General features: G+C 38.0%; 1 protein-coding gene across 1 annotated transcript in view; it reads left to right on the top strand.

The window, feature by feature from the left end:
- The window catches only part of FREM2 (FRAS1 related extracellular matrix 2), a 122,712-nt gene that overhangs the window by 70,511 nt on the left and 26,289 nt on the right, over positions 1 to 25,912 (top strand). The window contains exons 7-15 of the mRNA XM_030943348.1: positions 12,753 to 12,902; positions 14,772 to 14,981; positions 15,165 to 15,362; positions 17,390 to 17,554; positions 17,637 to 17,819; positions 21,233 to 21,363; positions 22,268 to 22,426; positions 23,322 to 23,625; positions 25,476 to 25,607. Of these exons, the coding sequence (XP_030799208.1) occupies positions 12,753 to 12,902; positions 14,772 to 14,981; positions 15,165 to 15,362; positions 17,390 to 17,554; positions 17,637 to 17,819; positions 21,233 to 21,363; positions 22,268 to 22,426; positions 23,322 to 23,625; positions 25,476 to 25,607 (1,632 nt within the window). The remainder of the gene's footprint in view (positions 1 to 12,752; positions 12,903 to 14,771; positions 14,982 to 15,164; positions 15,363 to 17,389; positions 17,555 to 17,636; positions 17,820 to 21,232; positions 21,364 to 22,267; positions 22,427 to 23,321; positions 23,626 to 25,475; positions 25,608 to 25,912) is intronic.

Below are 25,912 nucleotides of genomic sequence, written 5' to 3'. Positions count from 1 at the left end.
AAGCTATGCGGGTTTTTGAAAGTATCTAGTATTGCTATTTTATTGTTTGACAAAATCACATGAGCAGTGATTCACAGCAAGGAGCTGCACCTTTCTGTTCTGTCACATTAATAGACAAAATTCAAGATGTCACCTTGCATGGGCAGCCTTGTTTCTGTAATTCTGAGGCTATGTCTGCAAAGCCTTTGGGCCCATTCAGTCATGCTGCAAGGGCCCTATTGGAGGCCCTTATGGGGCAGAAACCATCTAGCAGTTCCCAAAAGGGAAGATATATTTCTTCTGATTTGATGCTGCATTTGAATTTCTGTGTAAAAGTGTCCATTTGTGTTCTCTTTGTCTTTTTAATAAAGCAAATATTCAGATAAGAATAATGTTGCTTTAGAGATTGCCACAGTAAGGAAATGCTGGCAGAATTATGTCATTTGTTCAGCTGGTTAATAGCTTTAAGATATTGCTTTGAAAAGGACACTTCTGGTGGTGATTAGAAAAGTGGGTGTCACTAAGAGTAGAATCAGCACACTGTATCACCAACTCCTTTCAAAAATACATGTATTATTGCTGCCTCTCCTTTAATGCTTCAGCACTGGTGTGACAGCTCTTTTTTCTAGGAGTAATAGCATGAAAGCTTCCTGGTACAATTGCCCCATTTACGTGTGGAGTTTGGAGACTGACATCTCAGCAGTAAATTCAGAGATAAGACTACTGATAAGCTGTTTCAGGCCATAAACCATCTATTGTGACACCATCATATTTCCTAAAGACTAAAGGGAGCAATTACATAGTACAGTACTCTTTGAAAGTCTGATGCCAAAGCAGACCATTATTATCAGCACAGTGATTTTTCTCTAGGTAAGGATACAAAAGGCAGCTCTTCAAGGCAGGAAGTCTGCACCCATCTAATTGCCTCATAAATACTCAGCCTGCCTGAAATTTCTCACCTGTAATCCTGTGACAGAGGTGACTTTGTTTTCTCTGTGGAGCATTTGGGGAATCATATAGCATTAATGCCTACAACAGGTTGAAAAAACAGGTCTTGTAAAGGAGGAGATCATATGGCAAATGCAAGCCAAAATAGAAAACTTTGTAGAATAGAAATGACTCTGTTATTATAGCAAACACAAATTTATTCATTTAGGAGCTTCTACGAGAGTTTGATTTGTATGAATAATTTTGATGAATTCATGAACTTTAAAATTTGTACATAACAAAGTATAGAATATTTAGAGAATAACTATTAAAAGCATGTATTCATGGAGAAGCTGATTAACCAAAAAATTGAAGATGTTCTCTCTGCTTAAGTATATATATGGAGGGTTTGGGATGGAGAGAATTATTCTCCAAGACATTAGTTAATATCAGAGATGAGCTGAAATTAGATCATCCAACTTCAGTGTGATTCTCAGCAACTCCACGGAACAACAGAGCATAAAACATTTTATGAAACTCACACAAAATATTAGGGAAGTTAATGAGAAACCTCTTTTAACAATGCCATTAGAAAGCAGGAGAAGTAATTTAGTTTGTGCACCACTGTTTAGTTTTAAGTTTCTGCATTTATGAGCACAAGCTGCCTCAGATCTACAAACTCTTCTGCACAAATTAATTTAACAAAGAATAACCTTATGGGATTTATTTAAAAAGTGTCAGGGAAATTAGAATAGAATATTTTCATTATGTGGCAACTGAAATATCAATGTTTGTTGGTAGGAGTAAAGAATATTTGGGATATTGAAATATAAGGGGTCTTTGACTAAGTTTGGGACGCTTATTTACAGACATTCACTTTTTTTTTACACCCAAAATGTTGCATATGTGGCATTTGAAATTATGTGGCAGAACTCCTTTTTTAGAGTGAAAAAACTCTCACAAAGAATTCCAGCGCATGCAAAAACAATTCACTTAGCAGTAAAATTTCCTACCACATTCTTTTTAGTTTGCATAAAAATATAAAGCATGAAAAGTCTATTTGTTTCATCTAACATCTGTTGCAATGCCTTATCTATAAAAAGTAGAGTGCAGACTACAAAGTAGATAAATTATAGATTACACCTTGAATGTTTTTTAATGTATTCACACACACACATACAAATATATGTTTACAAGCACATATTTTTGTAAGGTTTTAGCAGTCATGATTGAAATTCTGTATAAATAAGCAGAGGATTTTAAGCAGCACTGGTTATTATTGTTTGTAGTGCACAAAATTAATTTTACTAAGTTAAACCAGCATGGAATGTGAAAAAAAAAGTTCTTTTAACAGAAAGGTTTAATTCAGAAAATGTCTAAGATAGAGGTTGGGAGAAGCTTTAGCACATTTGTAATAGCCTATCAGCTGTAGTAATCCTGTAATGCTAAATTCTGTGGTCCACTTTAGTCTCAGCTTCACACCTACTGATTCCTATTTCTCGTTGTTTAAATTAATTTTCTACTTAACAGAGTTTCTTTGGACAAATGTGACAGTGTGTCATTAAGTGATGTGTCCAAGAACTGTGTCTGGATCAACATTATGCATTGACTTCTTCAGGCCAAACAACAGAAATAGCAAAGGTCAAAGTTTAATAATACTACAGGAGATCTTTCCTATGGAACTCAAGTCAGCACTAGCAACATTGCCTTATGTTCTCTGGCATTCCATGTGAGTTAATTAGAAAACACTCACCTTCAGCACCTACCATCCTAGTCTTTTATTTTTAGAGAATGCCCTTAGGGTCTAACTAAAATGCCATAGTGGCTATATAATCCTGAAAATAAAAAAGTAAGAGGCATGCTCTAGTGAACTACAGTGTATTCACTAAATTTTGGGCAACTGAAAAGTTTAATTGGGGATTATACAGTTGTGCTGTGCTGCCAAAGCCAAATTTGGGGGAAAAAATTGTAGTATGTAGAACATGCACTGGTATATTTGTATATTATGAATGGTGATTTTCAGATTGGTGCTGCTATTGGGACATCTCCTAATTTGAAAGGGACTTTTCCTGATAGGTATGAAAGTTAGATGGAAAAAAGGAAAACAAGTTAATGAAGTAAGTAGCAGAAAAAATTTCACATTGAAACCTTGGATTCAAAGTTACGCATGCCACTACAGTTAAGCACTAAAAAGTAAAAACATGGTTTGTTTGAGTCAGATGTGATAGTTATTAACTGTGAACCATGGCAGAAAAGCATGCATAGGGAAAAGACCTATGTAAATCATCCACTTCTGGGGTGGCACTAATCGCACTTGGTATTAGCCTCTATAACTTTAGACATCTGATTCAAATAGGCTATTACAGGATTCTTCTATAGTTATTGAAAAGGGATGTACTCCCAGGAAACATCCCATCCTAGGACAAGTATCTAAATTGTTGAGCCCAGTCACCAGGGATACCTGGTGCATCTGAGTACATTGATTTATGATAGTAGATATAAAACCTACCTTAGAAATTTAATTTGCAAATACAAAGTTGTAAGCATTACTGGGCATGAAGGACATGCCTATACTGCGTGGAGAGCGCAGCGTTCAGCATAAAGCTCATTTGAAGGAGGCACTTTACATAATAGATAAATATTATGCATCTAGGAAAAAGAGGATGAGGTTAGTGTGCACTTTTCATTCTCCTTGGACAGAGGAATCCTGGAATTCAGTCTAAGACTCATGAAAACACTCAGATCCTTCTGTTCCATGGAAGTGCCTTAATCCTCAGGCACTTAGCAACTAAGCTAGATCAGCCAGGAAGTGCTCTTTGTTTTTCCAGCTGAAGCGGTGACTCTGAAATAATTTCATAGAGAGAGAGAAAAAATGAGATCTAAGTCTTTTGTTAGTATTCATATGGGAATGAAGAGCCTGTAATTTGGTTCTGGCACTAACAATGTTACTGTGTTATATGCCAAAAGTCTGGTACAAAATGCTTTAGCAAGGTTTGAGTCAAAGTTCTGCTTTTTCATTGTCCCAGAATTTTGACTGCTGTGCTGATTTAGACTCTCTTTTACTTGCTTGTTTTTTTATTGTGGGCAAATTTAAAACTTGAGTTTGTAATCACATTTGGAAACCTGAAGAGAAGAGGTGTGGTGAATGAAGAGCTAGAAGTTAGCACCTGAGGGGAAAATACTTACAGTTATTTTATGTGCTGCACATTTTTTGTAAGTGGCCGTCTCCCCATGTGATTTTAATTCCATGCTACTGTATTTAGTGTTGCCGTGAGAGCACACAGCCTTAGAGCCAGGCTGACAAACGGTTCTTCTGCTTTAGTGGAATTGTTGAAGACTCATGCTGTTCACAGCAGGAAGTACATTAAATACATTTCTTCCACTTCATTCACATTAGATGGGCAAGAAGCTGCTCAAACTTCTTCTTGGCATTTCTACACCAAGGCTGGGAAAGCAAAGGACTCAGGTTTATGTGGGAGATTTGCTGACCATTATCTTTACACCTGATGAACAGAATCAATCACTTATACAATCCACATGATAGAGGATAGCACTGGGAATATTTTACAGATGAGTAAACTGGATGATGGTATCCTAATGTAGAAAGGGAATGTTAGAGGTCAAAGAGAACAGATCAATTATTTCATCTTCTGGAGATTTCTTTAAAACACTTGCTGTCGCTTTCCTTACACTTAATTAGATTTTGAAAATCCTTAGACAATGTTCTGGAAATTGGTACCCACTAACACTTTTCCAGCTTCCTTGGAGTAGCAGAGTATATTAATATTTACTATCAATAGCCTGAAAAGTCAGCGCTGCAATGTTACACTATAAATATATGCTTTGCATTGGCTTCTAGCAAGCAGGTACTCTTGCTAGAACTTACTCTCAGTGTATGTACTGTGCCAAATTTAAAGCTTATGATAAATAAGTGCTTTATTAGTAACATTGTTTATCAGAGGAACATCCTAATCTCACAAGGCATGTTTGAATCTCCTTATTTCCATTGGTCTCCAAGGCAGACAAGTCAAATGTGCCTTTTTCTCTTTGCCAGTAGGTCTGTCAGATTTAAACGGAACAGGAGGTTGATTAATCTTGGTAGTTAACATCTGCTAGTGCATTTGTCCAATTTTAATTACAATCTGAACACTACAGGTAGAGCATGCCCACTGTTATGTTACAGACTAGAGTCATTATTTGGCCAACTATCCATCACCACTCTCTGGACATGTCTAAAATAGTGAACTAGTTCTTTTTTCCTGTGCACATCCGTCTTTGATTACTTTCTCCCTTTTATGTTTTTACAATGCTTGTGAGTCTGATGCCTCTGGCACTTCTGTGCAGCTTTTAACTTCTTTTGTCCTCCCATTAAGTAAAGTCTCTATATGACCCCTCTCCTTTCCCCAGCCTGTGGCGGGTGGCCAGGTTGGCAACTAATCAGGGGAAAAAGTGGATGACAGCCAGCTTATGACAAGTTATACTCCCAGTTTTCTTTACTAATAGCTTCTTATTATCATCAGTTCAACAGAGTGAAAAATGTTCAATCCATGATGATAGCCTTAAAGATTTTGGAAACTGCCTGTTTGCTGCCTATCACAGAAATAAATTAATGTCATGCCTTGTAGTAGGACATTCTTTAGAGTAACCGGGCACATTTATGATTTGCTTTCTTAGCATTATTTGTGGTTTACAGCTTATTATGTATGTGTGTCCCATTTTATAAGAGTGTGTGTGTGTGTGTGTGTGTGTGTGTGTGAGCTGCAGCTGTTGGATTCATCTCATTTTTATTCATCTGCTTAATAACTAGAAATATAGTCCAACCTTGTGATCTGGGCTCCTTTGATAGGTGAGGAGGACAGAACATGATCTCCAGGCAGTACTTTGTCACATCTATTTCAGATGGCTCTTTTACAGTAGGGGATGCAGCTGGCAGAGCACAAAGCTCTTCAGCCTTCACTGCTGCATGTTTTTAAATGGGTTGCTTAAACATCTAGTATTACACTTCTATGTGAATTGCAGTAATATTTTGAGGAGAGTGTTGAAATGCAGAAAACTTTTAGTTTTGTGCTCAAAGCACACAAAATTGCCAATAAGCAGAAGGTACAAGATTACATGAACTGTAGAAAAATTATGCCTTCTGTTAAATTTAGAACGAGTTTAATGAAGTGGTGTTTTTATGTAAACTGGTATTGCATCCCAGAGCCTAATGTATTATTGGTTTATGACAGTTCACTCAAGAGTACATTGAACTGGTTTCTCTCTTGTGTCTTGCTGTAGCATATTGTGGTTTTGATGGCATTGGTACTGTAGATCTTGCATTTATTATACACTGTTTAGAAATGAATTAATGTCTAGCAAACCATTCTAAATTAATCATCTCTTCATTGTTGGATATGGTTGTAGGGAGTGAATTTAGTGACTGAGTGAGTGCTTTGCGTGTTTAAGATTTGGATAATCAAGTTGAGTAGGATGTCTTGTTGCATTCAGTTTTCCTAAGGCTTCTTCAATCATCTTCCTTACTCTGAATCTCCTCATTCTGAGACTTTGCTCATAGTCTTTAAAGACATAAAAGATACTGAACACTGTAACCATGGTAGCCCATTGGGCTTTAATGCCATCGATTCTCCTTTTGAACATGGAAATTTTTAAAAGATTAATTCAGTTTTTATCTCTCTTCGCTGCCAGGACACTCTTTTATCTCTCACACAAATGGGATCAAAAGTCCAAGAGACAGTATACAAGAAGTTTTAACATACAGCAGAGCATATTTTCTTATGTGAGAGTTTTGCTTTTGTGGTCTGATAAGTCTGGCTGTTGCTCTGTTTGCACTTCTGCTCTGTCTTCACTGCCAAGTCACATCCTCAACAGTAGCTCTGGTTAAGGGATATCTTGCATACTTTTCTTCTGCAGCCTCGGTGAGTTAAATATGTTCTGATTGTATGTGGTCAGAAAAGCCTATAAGAAATTATTTCCACTGGTTAAGCAAACTCAACCTAACCAGCATTGTGACTGAATAGTAAAAGTGCAAAAATCTAAAGTCGGATCAGCCAGAAATGGCTGCATACTATATCTTTACCTGGCTGCATCCTATATCTTTACCTGATTTCTGAAATGTTGCTGAACATTTCTGTTTGTAGCCCTCATTTTTTTACCTGATGTTTGAATCACTGACTGTAAGCACCTTCAAGCTTGGCCTCTTTGTGAAAAAACTTGTGTGTGGTATATTTAAGCGCTACTGCCAAGACTTTCCATTTATCTGTCTGCCTCTGTTTCATCAGTTTGTTGAGAATTTGTTACCAATCCCATTTCCCAGGCTTGTTATATAAATGTAATCTAATTAATTTTAGAAACAGAGCATGTAGAAGATTCCGAGTTGGTTTCATGCTCTGTGGGAGGTATAGCCAGTAGAAGAAAGGTATGTGAAATTCAGAGGGTTGCTGCAGGCAATATAATCATGGTTGGGTGTGTCCCCAGATTCCAGTGTCTGTTTCTTCATCTATTAGTCTTTATATTTTTATTTCCATTGGTAAATGAGGCAATTATCTGTATTATGGAATGGTTAAGACAAGTGATTGGAGTTTGATGTACTTGCAGCAGGACAAATCTTCTGGCCCTGTCCTCAGACATAAGAAAAACTCCTCCAAAATGTGTAGTAGTTCCAGTGATACTAAGGTCTGTAGGTTATACCCTGAAGGGTGTGGAAGAATTATAACAATACTACTTTACTAATAAATATTTTCAGGTATATGTTAGTTGACTGATATATGAATTTGGTGTTTCAGAAAGGTAGCAATGTTTCTGAGCAAACCAACAAAGGTAAATTAATTGCTTCAAGGGAAGGTCACTTATTAGAGTGAACTGCACACATTAGCCTTTCTACTAACATGCCATTTGTAGCTGGGAAACAATTTAAGAGTGCTCATTACTGTCTTGTACATAACAATTAACTACTTGTTGAAAAATTAATTTTTACTTTAAAGACACACATCTGCAATGAGTTGAGCCACAGCTTACTGCACCATTTATGATTGGCAACCTGACATTAAGCAAAATCAGAATTAGCTCTGTTCTCCAGGCTACAAACTGTTCCTGAAGGCTGTCAAGAAGGAAGGTACAGGTGACCAGAGATGGGGTATCATTGTAGCCATCTCACTGCCATCCTCACTCTTGCAGCTAGAGCTGTAGTCTGCTGCCTTTAGCATGCTACTTTGCTCACAATTGAGTTTTGCTTATTGATGTAGCAGAGAGTTTAGATATGGACTCCAAGCCTGCCAGGCAGGTGCTGCTTGTGATGGTACTGTGTCTAGAGAAACTGAAGCATGGATACACTTTAACATAAGGGTGAGTTAAAATGGAAAGTGTTACGTTAAATTAGTGTGTATCATAAATTAATTAAATGTGAATCATATATAATGTTGTTCATAGCAGTTGCTGCTTCACACCATGTTACTCTACTGAAATTACTAGTTCAAGTTGCATAAAATGAGAGTAATTAAGTGATGAGCCAGTGTAATCAATGTATGGCACTGCCATTGTGAACTAAAAAAGAAATGGCAATTTCCTTACAAAATCAAAGTGTGTTTGGTAAAGATGGCATTAATTTGAATCCGTCTTATTACCTGTTACAGGGTTTACAGAATTGTTTTTAAAAACCTCTTTAAGTCAATAGACAGAAATGATCTGTTGAGACAAATAGAAAAGAAGGCATTATTTGCTTAAGATAATGTTTGTGGCAATTTGGCTGAAACTAGCAATTTTGATTCTGAGGGGAATTTACTTTTTGATTGCAAAAGTTATGACAACACTACTAAGATGAAAGCTGTTAAGATTGCAACATATGAATTTGAAAATAATCTGTTTTGACCACATCAAATAAAAAGCTATTGGCATTTGCACAATAGGTACCTACTACAGAATTGAGCTTTGACTGTAATCTTGACCCCTGCTTCTACAGCATTCAGTGAAAATAAATGACTTGGCAAATTAAATTCATTGTGCTAAATGCAAGCTCAGTTGCTTGCATAGTTTCAAGTGTGTGTAAATAGCTGCAGAATGGTGCTACCTAGTTTTAGATTTTAAAGTCCTCTTTGATATGGTTTTAATATAAAGCTTTTGTAATGGATGATTTCTCTGGGCTTTTCTTTTGCTGCTATTAACATGCATATATGAGAGAGATTTCAGAAGGTAACCTTTACTTCTGTGAAACAGTAAATAAACACTCATGCCTTCTTACATTTCATCAACTCTTATTCCTAAATGATCTATCTACAAGTCACACACATCATGTTTGTAACATTGGAATCTGTTATGTTAGAGACTCATCACATCAGTCCTGTAATGCCAGCTTTGATCCTGAAATGCAAGTAGCCATTGTGTAGGGATGGATGTGTTGCCTGAGTATGAGCCGGATCAGGTCCAGCCAAATCTGGCCATGTTTGTCTGGTTTTGTGCCCAAGTTAATTAGCTGTGCCAGCCATCAGGGCTCCTTACTCCTTACTTTGGATTCAGCATGGCCCTAGCATGTCCAGACTGTACCAGAACAGGCTTGTAGGCTTGCAAAGCCTGGTTTGCACCTTCTGCATTACCACAGCAGACTACTGCTGGCTCTGGCAACTCATAATGTTCCCACCATAGCCTTTTTTGTACTGTTCATGGAAAGAAGGCAAAAGCTTTTAGGAATAAATAGTCTTAACCCTAGAAAAGATGAGCCATAAGTTCATTTGTAAAGACTGCTTCTCCTGGTTCCACTATCTGAATATGTTGGAGTGCCATGTCTATTTTCTTCTTTTATTTCTTTCCTCCTGAAAGTATATATATATATGTGTGTGTGTGTGTGTGTGTGTGTGTGTGTGTGTATGTGCATCACTGGCAGCATGTATCACTGAAATTCACTTTAGTTTAAAGCCTTATCAAGGTGTCAGCTTGAAAGAGTCTGTTCTTTTGTGTTTGTCCTAAATATACTGCCAAAAGGATTTTTTTTATAAACAACCTACTCTTTTGCAATGCCTCCCTAAAGCAGTTTATAAGGACATCATTTTAAAAGTTAAAGCCTCTTTGGAAATAAACATTTTTGTGCTATCGCACTGATTTGATGATGTACCTTCAAAGTTAGATGTGTTCCTAACAACATGAGAAGTGTGTTTGTTTTCCTGTTTGATGACTGACAAGTGCTGTAGTTGAGATACACCTCTGACTCTCTAAGTACAAGGACAAGGCAAAGTTTTCATTTCTGTGCCAAGAAACCTGGGACTAAAGCTCCTAACCTTTCTCCTCTGATTATTGTAACTTCATGCCAGCAAAGTCTGTGGGTCTGAACAAAAAAACCCTTAGAAAACTTCCTCTTATTTCTCTAAGAGGAACCATTAAATTTGCAGTAGTCTCTCTTCAGAGTGATTACTAGATTAAAGGTCTGCTGTAAGTGAGCCTGCAGTCATTGAGCAGAGTGTTTTCCAGACATGACCTGAGACAGACAATGCTTTCCCTGTTAGGAGCTTGGCTTTGCTCCTTCCCCTGGGGAGCTACTAACACAGCTTACAGGAAATGAATTTAGAAAACATTTGTAAGGATTTGTTTCCTAGGATGGGCAACCATGCAGAGTGTGTCTTTCATTGAACATACATAGCTCAAAAAGTGTGAAAAACTCACTCTGAAATACAAGGCAAGCTAGCTGAGGGTGTAGATATTTTTTTGTTTGGCTGTGACTACAGGAATCAATAGTATGTGAGGATTCTTCTTCAGCAGCAGTGAAGCAAGTGTTAGGATAATGCTGTAAGAAAAAAACCATTATTTTATTTTATGCCTTCCATCTAGTTTAAGGCAGATCATGTAAGTTCCCTATGTAGCCAGTAAGTAAAAGGGAATGCTTCCACACCTCCTCAGATTTTTCAGATTGCAGTGAGTGAGCCATTCCACCTGTCCTCCTGCATGTTCATTGTGCTGGGAAACCTGCCATGGCCTATCTTTGTCCTTGCAAACTGAGAGCAAGCAGGCTCCATGTGAGTACCTCTCACTAAAGTGCTTAAAATGAGGTGCAGCCAAGTCCAGATCAAGTTCCGGAACCATTGGGACATAAGAACAAGATTAGGCTTGGGAAAGTGTGCTGAACCCTAAGCATACCTGTTTAAGAAATGACGTGTATTAGAACTGATAATTTTTTTAACTGCCTTTATCTAACTATTGGCACGTTAATAATCATTTGGTCTTAGTATGTATTCTGTATTTTTATTGGCTAGAGGCTGAGGAAGTCTTTGTCCATCTTAAGAATTTAAAAGAACATTTTGTGTCTGAAATGACACATTGCTTTGCAGATCTAATATCTAGTGCTTCAGTATCCCTGTAAGGAGAACTCTCATCAAAGTTAATAGCAGTTACACAAAAGATAGAGGGTGTATCCTGTTCACTCATTAAAAATGTTTCAGATAAGAGCTTCACAGTTCCAAGTATAAAAACAACTACTGACAAGCCAGCCTCTATGGGCAAATAAAGTAAAATCGATATGTGTCTGCCTGTGCACACAAATACACTCATCTTTAAATACACATACTCTTGAATTAAAAAAAAAAATTGGAACCGACGACCTTTTCATTTTCTAAAGTTAGACTTCTTCGAAGTTTGTCTTTCATCCTGCAAAGGTTGATGACTTCGATAATGCTCGAACAGGCCTATGAATCTGCACCATTTTTCAGTAAATACATTTAGTTGCATTAATTTGTTGCATTATTTCAGTTTTAGCAGATAAGTAGGGAGGCAGCTGCAGTTTTTCATTGATGAGGAATATTCAAGGATTTCTTTTTTTTGCTGAGCAATTGCTGTGATCTTTGCCGACTGAATTCAAGTTGGCTGTATGCTGCATGATATTTCAAACACATTTGTGATACTGTAGCCTCATGATGCTGATAAATTCTCACAAGACAGCATAAGAAACTTGTGATGAAGTGCAAGGAGAACTTGGGTAGGTCTTTCTGTGCTTGCTGTGATTTCTGCTGTGCAGTGGGAAAGCTGAGGCACTGGCTGTGCATGGTTAATCTTGCATGTTTGAAACAGGAATGGAAAGGATAGAAAAGAGGAGATGATATACATCCAGGATGAAGCTGGGTTATGTTTTTAAGGCTCTTTACTTTGTGAAATTACTGTGGGTAGGAAAACTGGAAAAGGGAGGGAAAAATTAAGCTAAACAATATGTCTGTTAAGTGGAATAGCTCTTAATCTCCTTTGCTTTTTGTTCTTCTTTCTTATGAACTATGGAGCTTTAGTATTAAGATAAAGACTGTTCACATTTCAGTTTACATGAAATAAGATTGATTTTGTTTTAAATGCTAGACGTGGGAGAACTAAAATTAAGTATTTGAGCATTTAGTTAGCTGGAAAACATTACCAAGAGTAGCTCCAGTTACATGTCATGTTCCAGTCTGGTTTTAGCAACAGGAATCTGTGAGAATATTCAAGTTCAAGTTTTGTTATCTCACCTTCATATGTTTGCACCAAAGTGAAAAATGCAAGGAATTTTCTGGCTTGCGCACAGGACTCACCTAAAACAAGTTTAATGAGATACCACGTTTGGTTTTGTACACAGATTCATATTAGCTGACACAAAGAGTTGAAAATTTAGGAGGCAAGAAAAAGAGTACAGTGCTGATAAAACAATTGCTATCTAAAACCATACAAACCAATACTTGAAAAGAAGACAAAAATAGCTAGAAGAATTCTAAACCTTGAAAAAAGAAGCTTTATTTCACTTACTGAGATGAGCAAAGTGCTCTCCACTGTTTAAGGTGGATTTTATGGTCTCTTGTTAACTTCAGTGTAAGGTAAAGAAGTGTTTATGGACATTATTCCTCTTTCATCAGAACCAGCATTCTACTTTGGAAATGATGAATACTATGTTGATGAGAGTGCTGGCTACATTGAGGTCCGTGTCTGGAGGACTGGAACCGATCTGTCCAAAGCCGCCTCTGTCACGGTGAGGTCGCGCAAGTCTGAGCCTGTAACTGCAGAGGGTGAGTTTTTGCTTCCCTCCCATTTCACACTGCTGCTACTCTCCACATGCTGCTACACACTGCTGGCACATGTCACAAGTGCTGCTTCAGTGGGTCTTGGCTTCAACCACATAAAATTAAAATTGTATGTGTCTTGCTCTTAGCAGATCTTTTCTTCTGAGAGCAGATTAAGTGGTTACAGAATTTCAGAGAAGCAGGAGTAAGAGCTGCTATGAAGTATAGCACAAAGAGAAATGCCTTTAAATCCTTATATAAAGACTGCTACAAAGGCAGTTGGTTGCTGCCTCAAGAGCATACTCTGGGCACAGTTACGATCGCTGGCAACGTGCTGAGTTTGCTTCTCTCATTTTTACTGTAGGCAAGGAGAAATTATTACCTAGTATCCTATTCAGGAACAGGATTGCTTCAGCTGTGTGGTTCTTGGATGCTTTGACAGAACCTTTGTCAGCCGAATCAAGTGTTAGCACACTCTATTCTTTTTCACAAAACATATCATCATGTTTAAACTAGGATATTCATGTAGAGACAGCATAAAAATTATCTTCCTTAGATGCTTATCCTGAGTCTAACTTTACTGTTATTTCAGGAATATCTAAACATAATATATATATATTGTGTGTGCATAACACAATATACATAACATACATGTATTTTTCTTATGAAAAAGAAAATTATTAAGTCTGAAAAAATACATGATTGCTTCAGTTCTGAATTTGCTTTTATGATATGATGTCTTTATCAAATCTTGAATATTTAAGCTATTTTATTTCTGGTAAAAAAATATCTTTCTTTGCAGTAAGGATCTTCATTCATTGTGCCAGGACCTCTAGGATTAAAAGCTGGGAATGTCTCAGCTCTTGAGCTCTCTAGTCTGTTGGTCACAGCATGAAAGCTCTGACATGGCTGGCTGCCTGTAAAACCATGAACCTGGTTCTTTCCCTTACACAGTATAGCAGTGGATCTGCTGCTCTGAGCTCTCAGTCCTGGAGTCCTGCCTTAGAGGCTTAGCTCTAGGGGCATACAACAGTAGAGCTTTTAGGCAAGTGCCCATCTGATGATGGCCTTAAATCTGCCCAAATTTTGTCAAATTCACAGAATTCCAAACCTGACTTCCATTTCAATTTAAGTGTTTCCCCCAAAGCTTTGTTTCAAGAGCTCTGCTGTTTATTCTCCCCAAAACCTAATGTTAAAACTGAGTCCTTCCCTAAAGTCCTGGATACCTTTAATGCCTTGGTTCCAAGACAGGGTCATGTTTTAGTCAGTATCTTGTTTTGTTTGCCATCTTCTTATTGACATGTTATGAATTGGTTTGATTTGCTTAAAAGAAAACAAACCCAGATCAATCTTCCTTTAAGAGTAAGGTGGCCAACCTCACCTGATATGTTCTGACAAGAATTTGACTTGTTTCCCATTCATTCTGTTTTACACAACTCCTCTGAACAACAGTTCTTCCCCCAGTCAGTTCACTGGCCTTGTCTCCTTTCCCTTTTACATTAATCTTAAAACTTCCATCTTTGTTACAAAATAATATGAAATTTCTTTCCAAAAGACTTTGCTTCATCTCAGAGTCTCTCTCAAAGCTTTTTGCTTACTTTCATTTCTCACTTCAAGCAAATTTCATTAGTTTTTCTGGAATAAATGTTGGTTTACCACAGAACAGAATCAGCCTAATTTTGTGACTCAAATAATCATTAAACAAAAAATTAATTCATATTGACTTATTGTGTTGTCCATCTTAAATGACCAAAAGATAGTTTTGCTTTACGTGAATGCCAGAATTCGGCAAATACTAAAGTTATAAAAGAAAAATATTTACCTACAATTAATTGCGTATGATAGATATTTTTATTTTCTCTTTTCCTTTGGTAGCTGGAGTAGACTATGTAGGCATCAGTCGTAATTTGGATTTTTCCCCTGGAGTCAATATGCAGACATTTCGTGTGATAATTCTGGATGATCTTGGACAGCCAGTGTTAGAAGGAACAGAGAAGTTTGAGCTTGTGCTAAGGATGCCCATGAATGCTGCCCTTGGAGAACCCAGCAAGACCACTATCTTCATTAATGACTCAGTGTCTGATTGTGAGTAATTTTTTTATTTTTTTTTACTTTTTCATATTTTGGAGATGATGTGGTAAGTCATTTGCTGTCTGGCCGCTTGTGTTCTATATCTGGTGCAGTGTGGTGTAAGTGCAATGATGAAGGGAAGATATGATAACTTCTGCAGTTATACTTTACATGTGCTTTCTATGTTTTTCTGCCCAGTGCCAAAGATGCAGTTTAAAGAATCTGTGTATGTAGCCAATGAAAATGATGGGCAGGTTTCTGCCATGATATATAGGAGTGGGGATATCCGATACACATCCACTGTGAGATGCTATACAAGGCAAGGTTCAGCTCAGGTTATGATGGACTTCGAAGAACGACCTAATACTGACACTTCCATCATCGCATTCCTTCCTGGTAAGTTCTTGATTGTATTTAGAAGCCTTTGGTCTACCATGTTTTCTTTGGTTTTGCTTTGCTTTCCTTTGCTTTGTTTGTTTTGTTTTGTTGTGTTTTAATTCTGTCTTCTGATAAAGTAGTGCCAAAAACATCACTCTGGAAAACAAAGGTTTGGGTTTATTTTGTGCACAATGGGATGATGTTGTCTTTATTTTCTTCACTTCTGACTTAAAGCAATAATCACTAAAAACCAAAAGAATATATCTTCACTTCAGTTCAGCCTGAGTGCCAGGATCTTTTTGATAGCAAAAGCAGGTTTGGCATAGCACAGTAGAAGCACAGATCTGCTGTCAGAAAGGAAACTTCAGAAGTTCTGCTCTTTGTTAAGTAGATTTCTGGCAAATACATTTGACGTGCACTGAAATGAGTAATAGATCTTTCAACAGGTATATAGCTTCCTAATTCCTGTTTGAGTTTTTTTCTCCCACCAAGGCTTTCCTAAGACCGCCCACGAACATCAGGTACTTAATATCCCACATTTCATCAGAGATGAAATGCAAATACATCAAATGTTACCATGTTGAAAGAATATTGCCTAATTCTTTCTACATGTGCAGAAGGCAGTTTGGTCTTCTAGCCTTTGAAGTTTACATGCATGTGATATTTTTTACAAGTCTTAAACAAGTTCTGTCCTCAGCATGAAATCCTTGGTATATCCTTATCACAGAAATTACAACCTTTGTATTTCTGTAGACATGTATCACTTGAAAAAGTGAGTTGTTCACTCTGTCTTTATTTAGGGCTGGCCTCAACTTTTAGTGCTGTCCTGTACTCTAGACCTTTGCTATTGCTTCTGCGCAACAAGGAAAGAGTCCAGCTAGTAAGAATTAATGGATCTGGGCCACTTAGAAGTGACTTTTCTCTTTTCTTGAGTGTTGCCCTACCACTTCTCTGCAAAGACAAGTAACAAAGAGGTCTACTAGAAGTATAATTTGACTTCATAAGCTTCTTAGGCAAGTTTAATATGCAGCAGTTTCATTTCAGTTTTCACATTTTCCATGTAACAATAAGCAGAATGAGTATTTTGCTTTTTTTTTCTCCTTAAGGGATAATTGATTTTCTATAGTGAGGGGAAAAGGCAAACTCAAATAACAAACACAGTCAGCATCCTGGTCTGGTTCTTCATCTTGAAGAGCCTTGATATTATTTGCATGTGTAATGATGAAAAAATACAGTAAATTGACCTCATCTCTCTCCTGCTGTACTGTTCCTTTTGTCTGGGATGTAGGAGTCAGTCCCATGAGGAAGAGCCCACCAAGTCATGCTGGGTGCCAGACACTGAACACCGTTCAGAGGTCTTGCTGCTTGTGTAAAAGACATAAGAAAGGATGTTCAAGTTTCTGAACATCTAGTAAGTCAGGGCACATTAATTTGTGAGTGCGAAATTGAGAGGTTTGATACTCCAAAGCATTTTTAAGGCAATATTCATTGTCACTTGGAATCAGTGGAAGTTCAAAAGACTTCAAAGTCAAACGGAATAATAAAAGTGAAGGGTGTCTTCCTCCAGGACACAGCTGGAGGGTGTCCAAACAAAAGAGACTTGAAATATAAAACTTCAGGACAAAAGTGCCATTAGTATCAGTAATGGTAATTAGTAATTAGTATTACCATTAGAAAGGTTTTATTATTCTGTTTCCTTGTGCAAGTATTTACTTTTTAAAGTGCACTCTGTAGAAGAAGTCACTGAGAAGGACCATTTTCTTCTTAGGTAAAACAAAAGGACTAATACATGTAAAATAGACATACCAAATAGAAACTTGTCTTACAGAAGTCCCAAAATGGGGGTTTCCACTTCAATGAGTTTCCATAGAAAGGTAATGATTGCTAATTCTGCTTTCACTGCTGTCATTGCTCGTTAACTTGTATGGTGTCAAGGTGGATGCCTTGGCCAGCAGGATTCAGGTGCCTTGGGCTTGGAGAGAAGCGCTGTATTGGAGCAAAGAACACCTAAGTTCTGCCTGATACTAGCTTCAGAATGATTGCAGGTGAAACTGAGAAGCCTTGCACGCTGGTGCTTACGGATGATACTTTCCATGAGGAGGAGGAAGAACTACGCCTGGTTCTTGGCACTCCAAGAAGTGACTCTTCCTTTGGCGCTTCTATTGGCGAGCAAAACGAGACGCTGATAAAGATTCGGGATGACGCAGACAGTAAGAGAATAGCTTATTGTTACTGGCTTTTGGAAGCCCATTTGCATGCTCTAAAATAATTTTTTTCTTCTTCTAATGACAGAGGCTATCATTAAGTTTGGTGAGACCAAATTTAGTGTGAGTGAACCAAAGGACACAAGGCAAGTAGCAATCGTGAAAATCCCAGTGCTTCGTCTGGGAGACACTTCCAAAGTTTCTGTTGTGAGAGTTCATACAAAGGACGGATCTGCTACTTCTGGAGAAGACTATCACCCTATATCAGAAGGTAGGATCGTAATTATCAGATCCAGCTATTTGTTTTCATTCATGACTCTAACATAATTTTTGAAAAATGAAATAACTTTGTTATTAGAATACTTTGCAACCACATCCCAAAATGCATTTTCCTATTCAGTGTGGACAAAGTAAATTTGAACAGGAATACCACATCCCCTGTGGTATACAATTGCTGTTGGCACACTAATTATCAGTGAAGGTATTTACAAATATCTTTACTGAAAACCTCTGTACTCCTTTGAAAACATCTGTACTCCTTTGAAAACATCTATAGCTCAAGAAATTGTGGAAGATGTGGGACTTAAACCTTAGTTATATTTGCAGAGTGTAATAATACTAGTCTGAAGAAACATCTACTTATAGGATATGATTGTGTGGTTGTTTCTTGAGCAATTCATTAAGATAATGGGATTTGCTGTATGTAGGAATTAACGTATATTTATTTTTATTTTTCTATGTTCTTAATAATAAAGCTTTCCTTCTGTATTTCTGCATTCGCTGCATGCTGCTCCACACTACTAATGAATGAGGAGAGAAGTTATACAACAGAATGAGAAATCTCTTAGTGGATAAACTTCTTTCCAGCCCACCTACCTGCTTTAGGCAGACTAATGGAATTTGTAGCATTATGATTTTCTTTTTCTTTTAAAGTTTATGATAATACTTGATAGTACTGTGTGTTTTAAGATTAATCATTCATTGCTGGAGTGTTTTCATAGTTTTGGTTAAACTATTTTGGCATCCAGTCCAGCTGGAATATATGACTTACCTTTGAACATCCAGCAACAACATTGCACTATATCTTCAAATTCCACAGGAGTGGCATTTCCCACTAGTGAGATCTGAAGAGGCAATTTTTTAGCCACAAGAAAATCATCAACCCAGAGCTTGCTAATTCCAGTCACTTCACTCCTGCATTTTAGAATTTTGCTCTTTCCCCCTGAAAAACACAGGAACTTTTAGTGTCAGCTGATACTTATCCTATATGCACATTGCCTGTAGGCATTGTCTTGCTTACATTCTCCCTGCTGTGCACCAGCAGCACGTGGGAGTAAAGTTTTCAGGGGAAATGTGCTACTGCAGAACAAGAGGCTCTCAGCCTCTGCCTCCAGGCCTTTGAGAAAGGTCCGTGATGTGCAGAATTTCTCCACAGGCTTCAGAATGCCTGTGGATTTAGGGAACCTGCATATTAAGCCATAGGTACAGAACCCACATCATTAATTGGGTTTTCTGAAGGAAGTGTGCCAAACTGAAAATCAGTAAAATTCTTAGGTGTCACACAGCTGACAGTTCATATGTTTATTACCACAAAGAGTATTTCCCTGGCTTAATAACACTTGGGATTGGAAGGATCATTAGATCACTTAATCAGACTCACTGTGGATTGCAAAATTCTCCCAGTTTTCCCAAATTATTTGTGTATTCATCCAAATAACTTTGGTTGGAGAAAATATACCCGTTAGAAAGGGCATCTGGTCCTGGTTTGAAGGCTTTGGAGAGGAAGAGTGTTTCTTAGCATTTTGCTTCACTGATCAGTCTCTACCACCTAACTGTGCCTTATTTCCCATATAGATTTCAGCTTTAATGCACTACTGCTTTTTGTGCCTGTCCCTTTAGAGTGCAGAGGTCTTTATCACCTGGTATATTTTGATTATGGTGGTGTTTCTATATACCTGTGAGAACATCACTGTCTGCAAGTTCTTGTGATCCTAAGTTTCTCTTGGTTATTTCTGTACATCTTCAAAATGAATTTGACATCCTTTAAAAATAAAAATATTAGAAATGCACTTATTATTTTGGTTATTATCACTCTCACCCTTTCCAGGCACAATGTTAAATAGTTTCTGTACTTTTTATTTCTTTAGTAGTTAAAACAGTCAAGGATCATAGTACTCCCTACCTCAGTGTGGTGGGTTGATCTTGCCTGGACAGTAAGTGCCCACCAAAGCTGTTCTAGGACTCCCCCTCCTCAGCTACAGAGGAGAAAATATGACAGAAGGCTCATGGGTTGAGATAAGAAGAGGGAGACATCACTCTCCAATTATCAGCATGGGCAAAAAAGACTCAACTTGGGAAAATGAGTTTCATTTTTTACTAATCAAACCAGAGCACAGTGATGAGAAATAAGGCATTCCTCCCACCCCTCCCTTCTTCTTGGGGTAGCTTCACTCCCACATTCCTTAGCTCTGACTGGCTCAAGGGAATGGGGGTTGCAATCTGGTTATCACACATTATTTCTCATGCTTCTTCCTCCTCACACTCTTCCCTACCCAGCATGAGGTCACACCCACTGGAAACAGTTCTTCAAAATCTACACTATGGGTCCTTCCTGTGGTCTGCAGTTCTTCATGACCTGCTCCAATGTGGGTCCTCATGAGATCACAAGGGCTGCCAGCAGACCTGCACCACTGTGGGCTCTTCTTTCCTGGGGCCACAGGTCCTGCCAGGAGCCTGCTCCACTGCAGGCTTCCCCCAGGGCCCCAGCCTCCTTTGGGCATTCATCTGCTTGATCATGGATCCTCCATGGGCTGCAGGTGGATCTCTGCTCCACCATGGACCTCCCTGGGCTGCAGGGCACATCCTGCATCACCAGGCTCTGCACCAGGGGCTGCAGGAGAATCTCTGTTTTGCCTTCTGGAGCATCTCCTGCCCCTCCTTCTCCACTGAGCTTGGTGCCTGCAGAATCATTTCTCACATATTCCCACTCCTCTTTCCCAGCTGCTGTGGTTCAGAAGTTGTTTTCCCTTCTTTAATCTTTTATCCTGGAGACACTACCACTGACACTGCTTGGCTCAGCTTTGACCAGCCATGGGTCGATCCTGGAGCCAACTGGCATTGTCAGATATGGAGGATGCTTCTGGCAGCTGCTTGCAGATTCCACCTCTATAGCTCCCCGCTACCAAAGCCTTGCCACACAAACCAAATACAATTAGATAAGGTTGAGCTTTTTATCACCGTGCCTTATGAAGTTTTTTCAGAGACAATGATTTTCAAAATACAATACTCTTGTGGAGCTACAGCTTTGTTCCTTATTTTTGTTATCTACCATTGTATTTATTATATTTTGTTGGATACCATTTATTTAGAATTCTTCAGTCTTTTGGTCATTCACATAGGTTACCAACATTTATGTAATTAGTCGCAGGTAATTTTCAAAACATTAAGATCCATTAGAGTGAATCTTGAGCTTTGCAAATCTCTTGATTTATGTCTTATTTTCAGTGATTTCTAGGTGTCCACTGCTATTCATTATTATTATTTGTAGCATTAAATAGGTTAAACTAAATTTGCAAACATCTGTAATTTGAAAAGTGATTATTAGCTGCCATCTCTCATGGCTGGGCCTAGAATCACAGGTTGTTATGATCAACAGATTTATTTTTAAGTGTCTCATGTTTTCAGAAATTGAGTTCAAGGAGGGTGAAACACAGCACTTTGTGGAGATTGAAGTTCTCTTTGATGGAGTAAGGGAGATGAGAGAAGCCTTCACTGTCCACCTGAAGCCTGATGAGAACATGGTTGCAGAAATACAGGTAATAAGTTCATGCAAAGTCCTGAACAACAAAATCTGGTAAACAGACCTCTTACTTACTTTCTGGCTCATCATTTTACTCTTCTTTTATTCACACCATCTTGAGTTGTATATTAAAAGACAAAAAAAAACATCGCAGCTGTCACAGTAACACCTAAACAAAACAGTTTGTTATCAAGGCAATGATGTCGATGGGGTCACAGAGTCAATGAAAGACTGAAGTCTTCAGAGTATCATTCCAGGCATATTCTGCTCATATAATCAGTCTTCAAAACTGACGTCCTCTCAGAAACACTCTCTGGGAATACAAGCTCTGTGTTGTGAAAAGAGTAATTTCAGGTGAAATATGACTTCTCCTATCAAAATCATGTTAATATTATTCTTCTTGTCTAAGATAAAATAGCCACGCATTCTTGTTATATTTAACATTGTATCTTGCATACTTTTAATTCAAACAGTATACTCTTCTGATTTGGCATAAAATGTGCTTGAAAGTCCCTGTCTGCTTCAGCAGTGTTGCACTACATATAGTCTGACTCCAGACAGCCAGACAGAAGAGACAGAGCCTTTGCTGATGAGAAACACCCCATTTCCACCAGGCATTAAAGCATACACTGCACATAGGAGCTTCTACCAGAATACTGAAGTGATAACAAAAATGCAGGGAGACAAGGTTAAGGGTCTGGGATCTTCACTGTTCTGAAGAGAAAAATTTCATTTTAGCTCTTCTTTTTGTACTCTGCAGTATATGTTTGGTGCCTCAACCCTTTCTCAATAGCTCATCCGGTTGAGGTTTTAGAACTTCTTTTTGAAAAAATATTTTGAAGGCTAAACATTCTCTGATCGAGGTCCAGCTTGTTTATTTAAGTTTCACAGACAACTGTTTCTGTATTTTTCATTGTCAGACAGCCAAGGCCATTGTTTACATTGAAGAAATGAACAGCATGGCAGATGTCACCTTTCCCTCTGTCCCTCAAGTTGCATCTCTGTTGATATATGATGATACTTCTAAAGCCAAAGACAGAACCAGTCCCATTGCTGGCTATCCTGTCATCTGTATCACAGTGAGTATCTCTGTGGAAAAGTGGAAAAAAATCAGTATATGGATTTTGCTCGGTGGATTTTATACACCCAGTATCAATCCATATGGTGATGAGTCACACATATTAGTCACACATATTAGTTCTAGCTAGAATTATCCTTAGAGCTAATCTAATTTGTCTGGATAATGAATCCTTTTTCAGGAGGAAAAAAAGCATAGAAAGATGCTTCACTTATTCCTCACTAAGAATAGTGCAATATTGATACCCACACTGTGTCTGTGATTGACTTTAGTATTTCCTGCATTATCCTGCCTTAATTTGTAGAGTTAATATCACTGGAGATGACAAATGAGCCATTGTTTTCAATGAGTGCCACAGACTGTAAAATGAGTGCTGAAGGCAATACAGGCTTCTTTCATTTTTTTCACTAGTGGTTTTGCAACTGAAAAGTTTACATAAATATTCATATACCTTAAAGTATGTTTTGTCCATCTTCAATTGGTTTTTCTCACATTTCTTTTGCACAGGAATGTCACAAGCTGAATGGTTCTTCTAATTAAAAAAACAATCAAAGAAAATAAGTCTTTAAATGCAAAATGTATTTTCAGAATTAGATCAAAGGGACAAGTTAAATTAAAGTAATACATGGGAGTGTAGTTTGTACCTTCATAACTATGCCACGTTTTCACCTATAAATCAATCTAACATAATATTTTTTATTTCAGTTAGCATAATTAGATACCCCTTTCAATCTATCCTAACAGTGCTAAATACATCACTGTAAAAATAAGGTGATTTCTTATGAGATTTAGTGGGATTGTCAGTTCCATATTGTTGAGTTTTGTGACTCTTGATGACTTGAAATTCCTTTGCTGTGAAGGAAATAAATTCTTAGCACATCTGCCTCGTTCTGCAGGCCTGTAATCCTAAGTACGAGGACTTTGACAAGACTGGCTCTATTTGTGCCAGTGAGAGCATCAACAATACCCTGACACGGTACCGGTGGCTTGTGAGTGCCCCCACGGGCCCCGACGGCGTGACCAGCCCCATGAAGGAGGTTGACTTTGACACCTTCTTTACCTCCTCTAAGATGATTACACTTGACTCCATTTACTTCCAAGCCGGTTCTCGTGTCCAGTGTGCAGCTCGGGCTGTGAATTCAGATGGGAATGAGGGTCTTGAGCTTATGAGCCCTATTGTCACAATAAGCACATCAGAAGGTAAGGCATCATCACCTACTGCAAGATTCACATGTCTCTTTTGGATCCCAAATTCAGTCCTAACAAAAGCTGGTTACATGATCAGGTGTTTTAACATCACCATGTCAGCTTTTCTTCTGCTGTTCATAGAGGTGGTGCAAAAACTGTCTTGACACAGCAAAGCATTGTATAAAGAAAAAGTTTTTCCTCTCTCCTAATTCTCCACATCTTTAAATAATAATCCATATAGCAAATTTGTATGTTCATGAGAACAATACATAACAGGAAATGTAATTAATGAAACCTGGTTCCTGTTGACTTTTGAATTCACCTGCAGTAATGATGCAGTACAGTCTCAGCTCCTGTTAGGCATTGAAGAATCCACATGGGAGTGGCATATCAAAGCCTAGCCAGAAGCAAACTCTCATTTAGCATTCAGGCCTCACTGGATACCTGAGAATTGATGTCTTCCTTGAATAAAGACTAAAGCAACTGAGCCCAATAACAGGGCATGGACAAAATTTTTCCCTGGTCAAAGCATTCGTAATTATTCATCCTTCTTGTTACATGAAACAGACTGGCTTTGTTACTGTAATAATGCATTATTTGGATTACACTTGACAAATTAGCAGAGCTCATTACCTCAGGCTCAGGACTGAGTTGTCATGCATAAATTACTTCCAGTACCTGAGCTAACTTGTGACGTGGAAGGAAAGAAGTGCAATGATCAAAGCAACCTACAAAAATCCTGAATATTTTCGATTTTGAAGATGCCTGACCTTTAGTGCATAGACCAAACTCTCAAAAGGAATTCAGGTTGTGCAAAAAAAAAAAGGTATTTAGTCTCTTTACCAATGTAATTTACATATTTACATTTAAGGAGAAAAAAAACCCCAAAACTAAAACCACCACCAACCAAACCAACCAACCAAAAAGCTGTCATGTGCAGAAAAGAAATTTGTTTCATCCTGACAGAAATTTTGTACTTGGAGATGTTGAGCAACATTGGGGCCTCCAGAGCCAATAAGCTCTCCAAGAGGAGGGCCCTGCCTCCTCTTTTCTTGAAATCCCTCAGAAATGGGCAAAGAGAACTGTTTCGATTTTCCACATCTGCTTGTTTCTTACTTAGAGTACCTTGTAATCCTTTGGCCATCACATAACAAAGTGACCAGAATGCAGACACTACTGCATTGAACTATGCAACCAGGACTAATACTGGAGCACATGGAACTAACACTGGAAAGGATTTCCAAAATAAGTTGCACGTCCCCCTTTCTTGGAGAAATTCAAAATTCAAATTAACAAGGCCTTAAGCAACTTGATCGAGCTTTGGAGCTGCCTCTATTCTGGGCAGAATATTTCTACATATCCTGTGACACAATCTTTCTAACTACACTTTTGTTACTGGTGGATCAGGAGACTCATGAATTTCTGTGAGGACATATCACTGCATACTCCAATCCAATGCCAAAACCAGCTGAACAGCAGTCAGGTATCTTCCATCCAAAACTTAGGATGGTGGGAGGAATTAAAACATATGCCTCTGTAAGAAAGTATGGCACTTGGCACTGGCTTTGCAAGTGAGGTTGACACATGCAACTGCAAAGACACTAATGCAATATCATCACCTTGTTCTGAAAATGTGATCCTGTTGATCAAGTGATCATTTCTGTTTGAATCCTCTTTTGCATAAATTCCTGTTGAAACCTCTGGAAAATACTTCTCAAAGTATTTATCTGTCACTGAAGAAAATTCTCATTGTTTTGAATACCTATACCATGGAAGAAAAGTACATCTTAAATAGTGGAAAGAAAACTATAGATTGTTTCCTATGGACATAAAGTAAGGCTGCTTTCTCTTTTTCCCACTAGGTCTTTGTCAGCCTCGTATATCAGGAGTAGTTGGAGCAGAGCCATTCTCTGCCAAACTGCGCTACACTGGCCCAGAAGATCCTGACTATGCCAACCTCATCAAACTGACAGTCACAATGCCACATATTGATGGTATGAGAAAATCAGCTGTGGAGTTAGGACAACTTATACAATATGCTGTTATTTGAACTATTTTATTGGTCAGATCATTTTAAACAGACAAGTTAATAGCATAATCTTTTAACAGTAGGACCAAAGGAAAATGTTATGAATGAATAAGTGCAGTTTGCAACAAGATGCATAAGATACTGTATTGGTACATAGTCTCTGATGTGAAGAGCAGCATTTTCAGATTAACTGAATAATTTACATAAATTGGGTTAGACCTAAGGTTTGTAAAGCTCCTTTGAAGTGCATAGAAATATACCGTTTAATTA

This window comes from Camarhynchus parvulus, chromosome 1 (genome assembly GCF_901933205.1).
Source record: "Camarhynchus parvulus chromosome 1, STF_HiC, whole genome shotgun sequence".
Taxonomy (NCBI): domain Eukaryota; kingdom Metazoa; phylum Chordata; class Aves; order Passeriformes; family Thraupidae; genus Camarhynchus; species Camarhynchus parvulus.
Note: the sequence above shows the minus strand (reverse complement) of the source record. Positions and strands in the feature narration are given on the sequence as shown.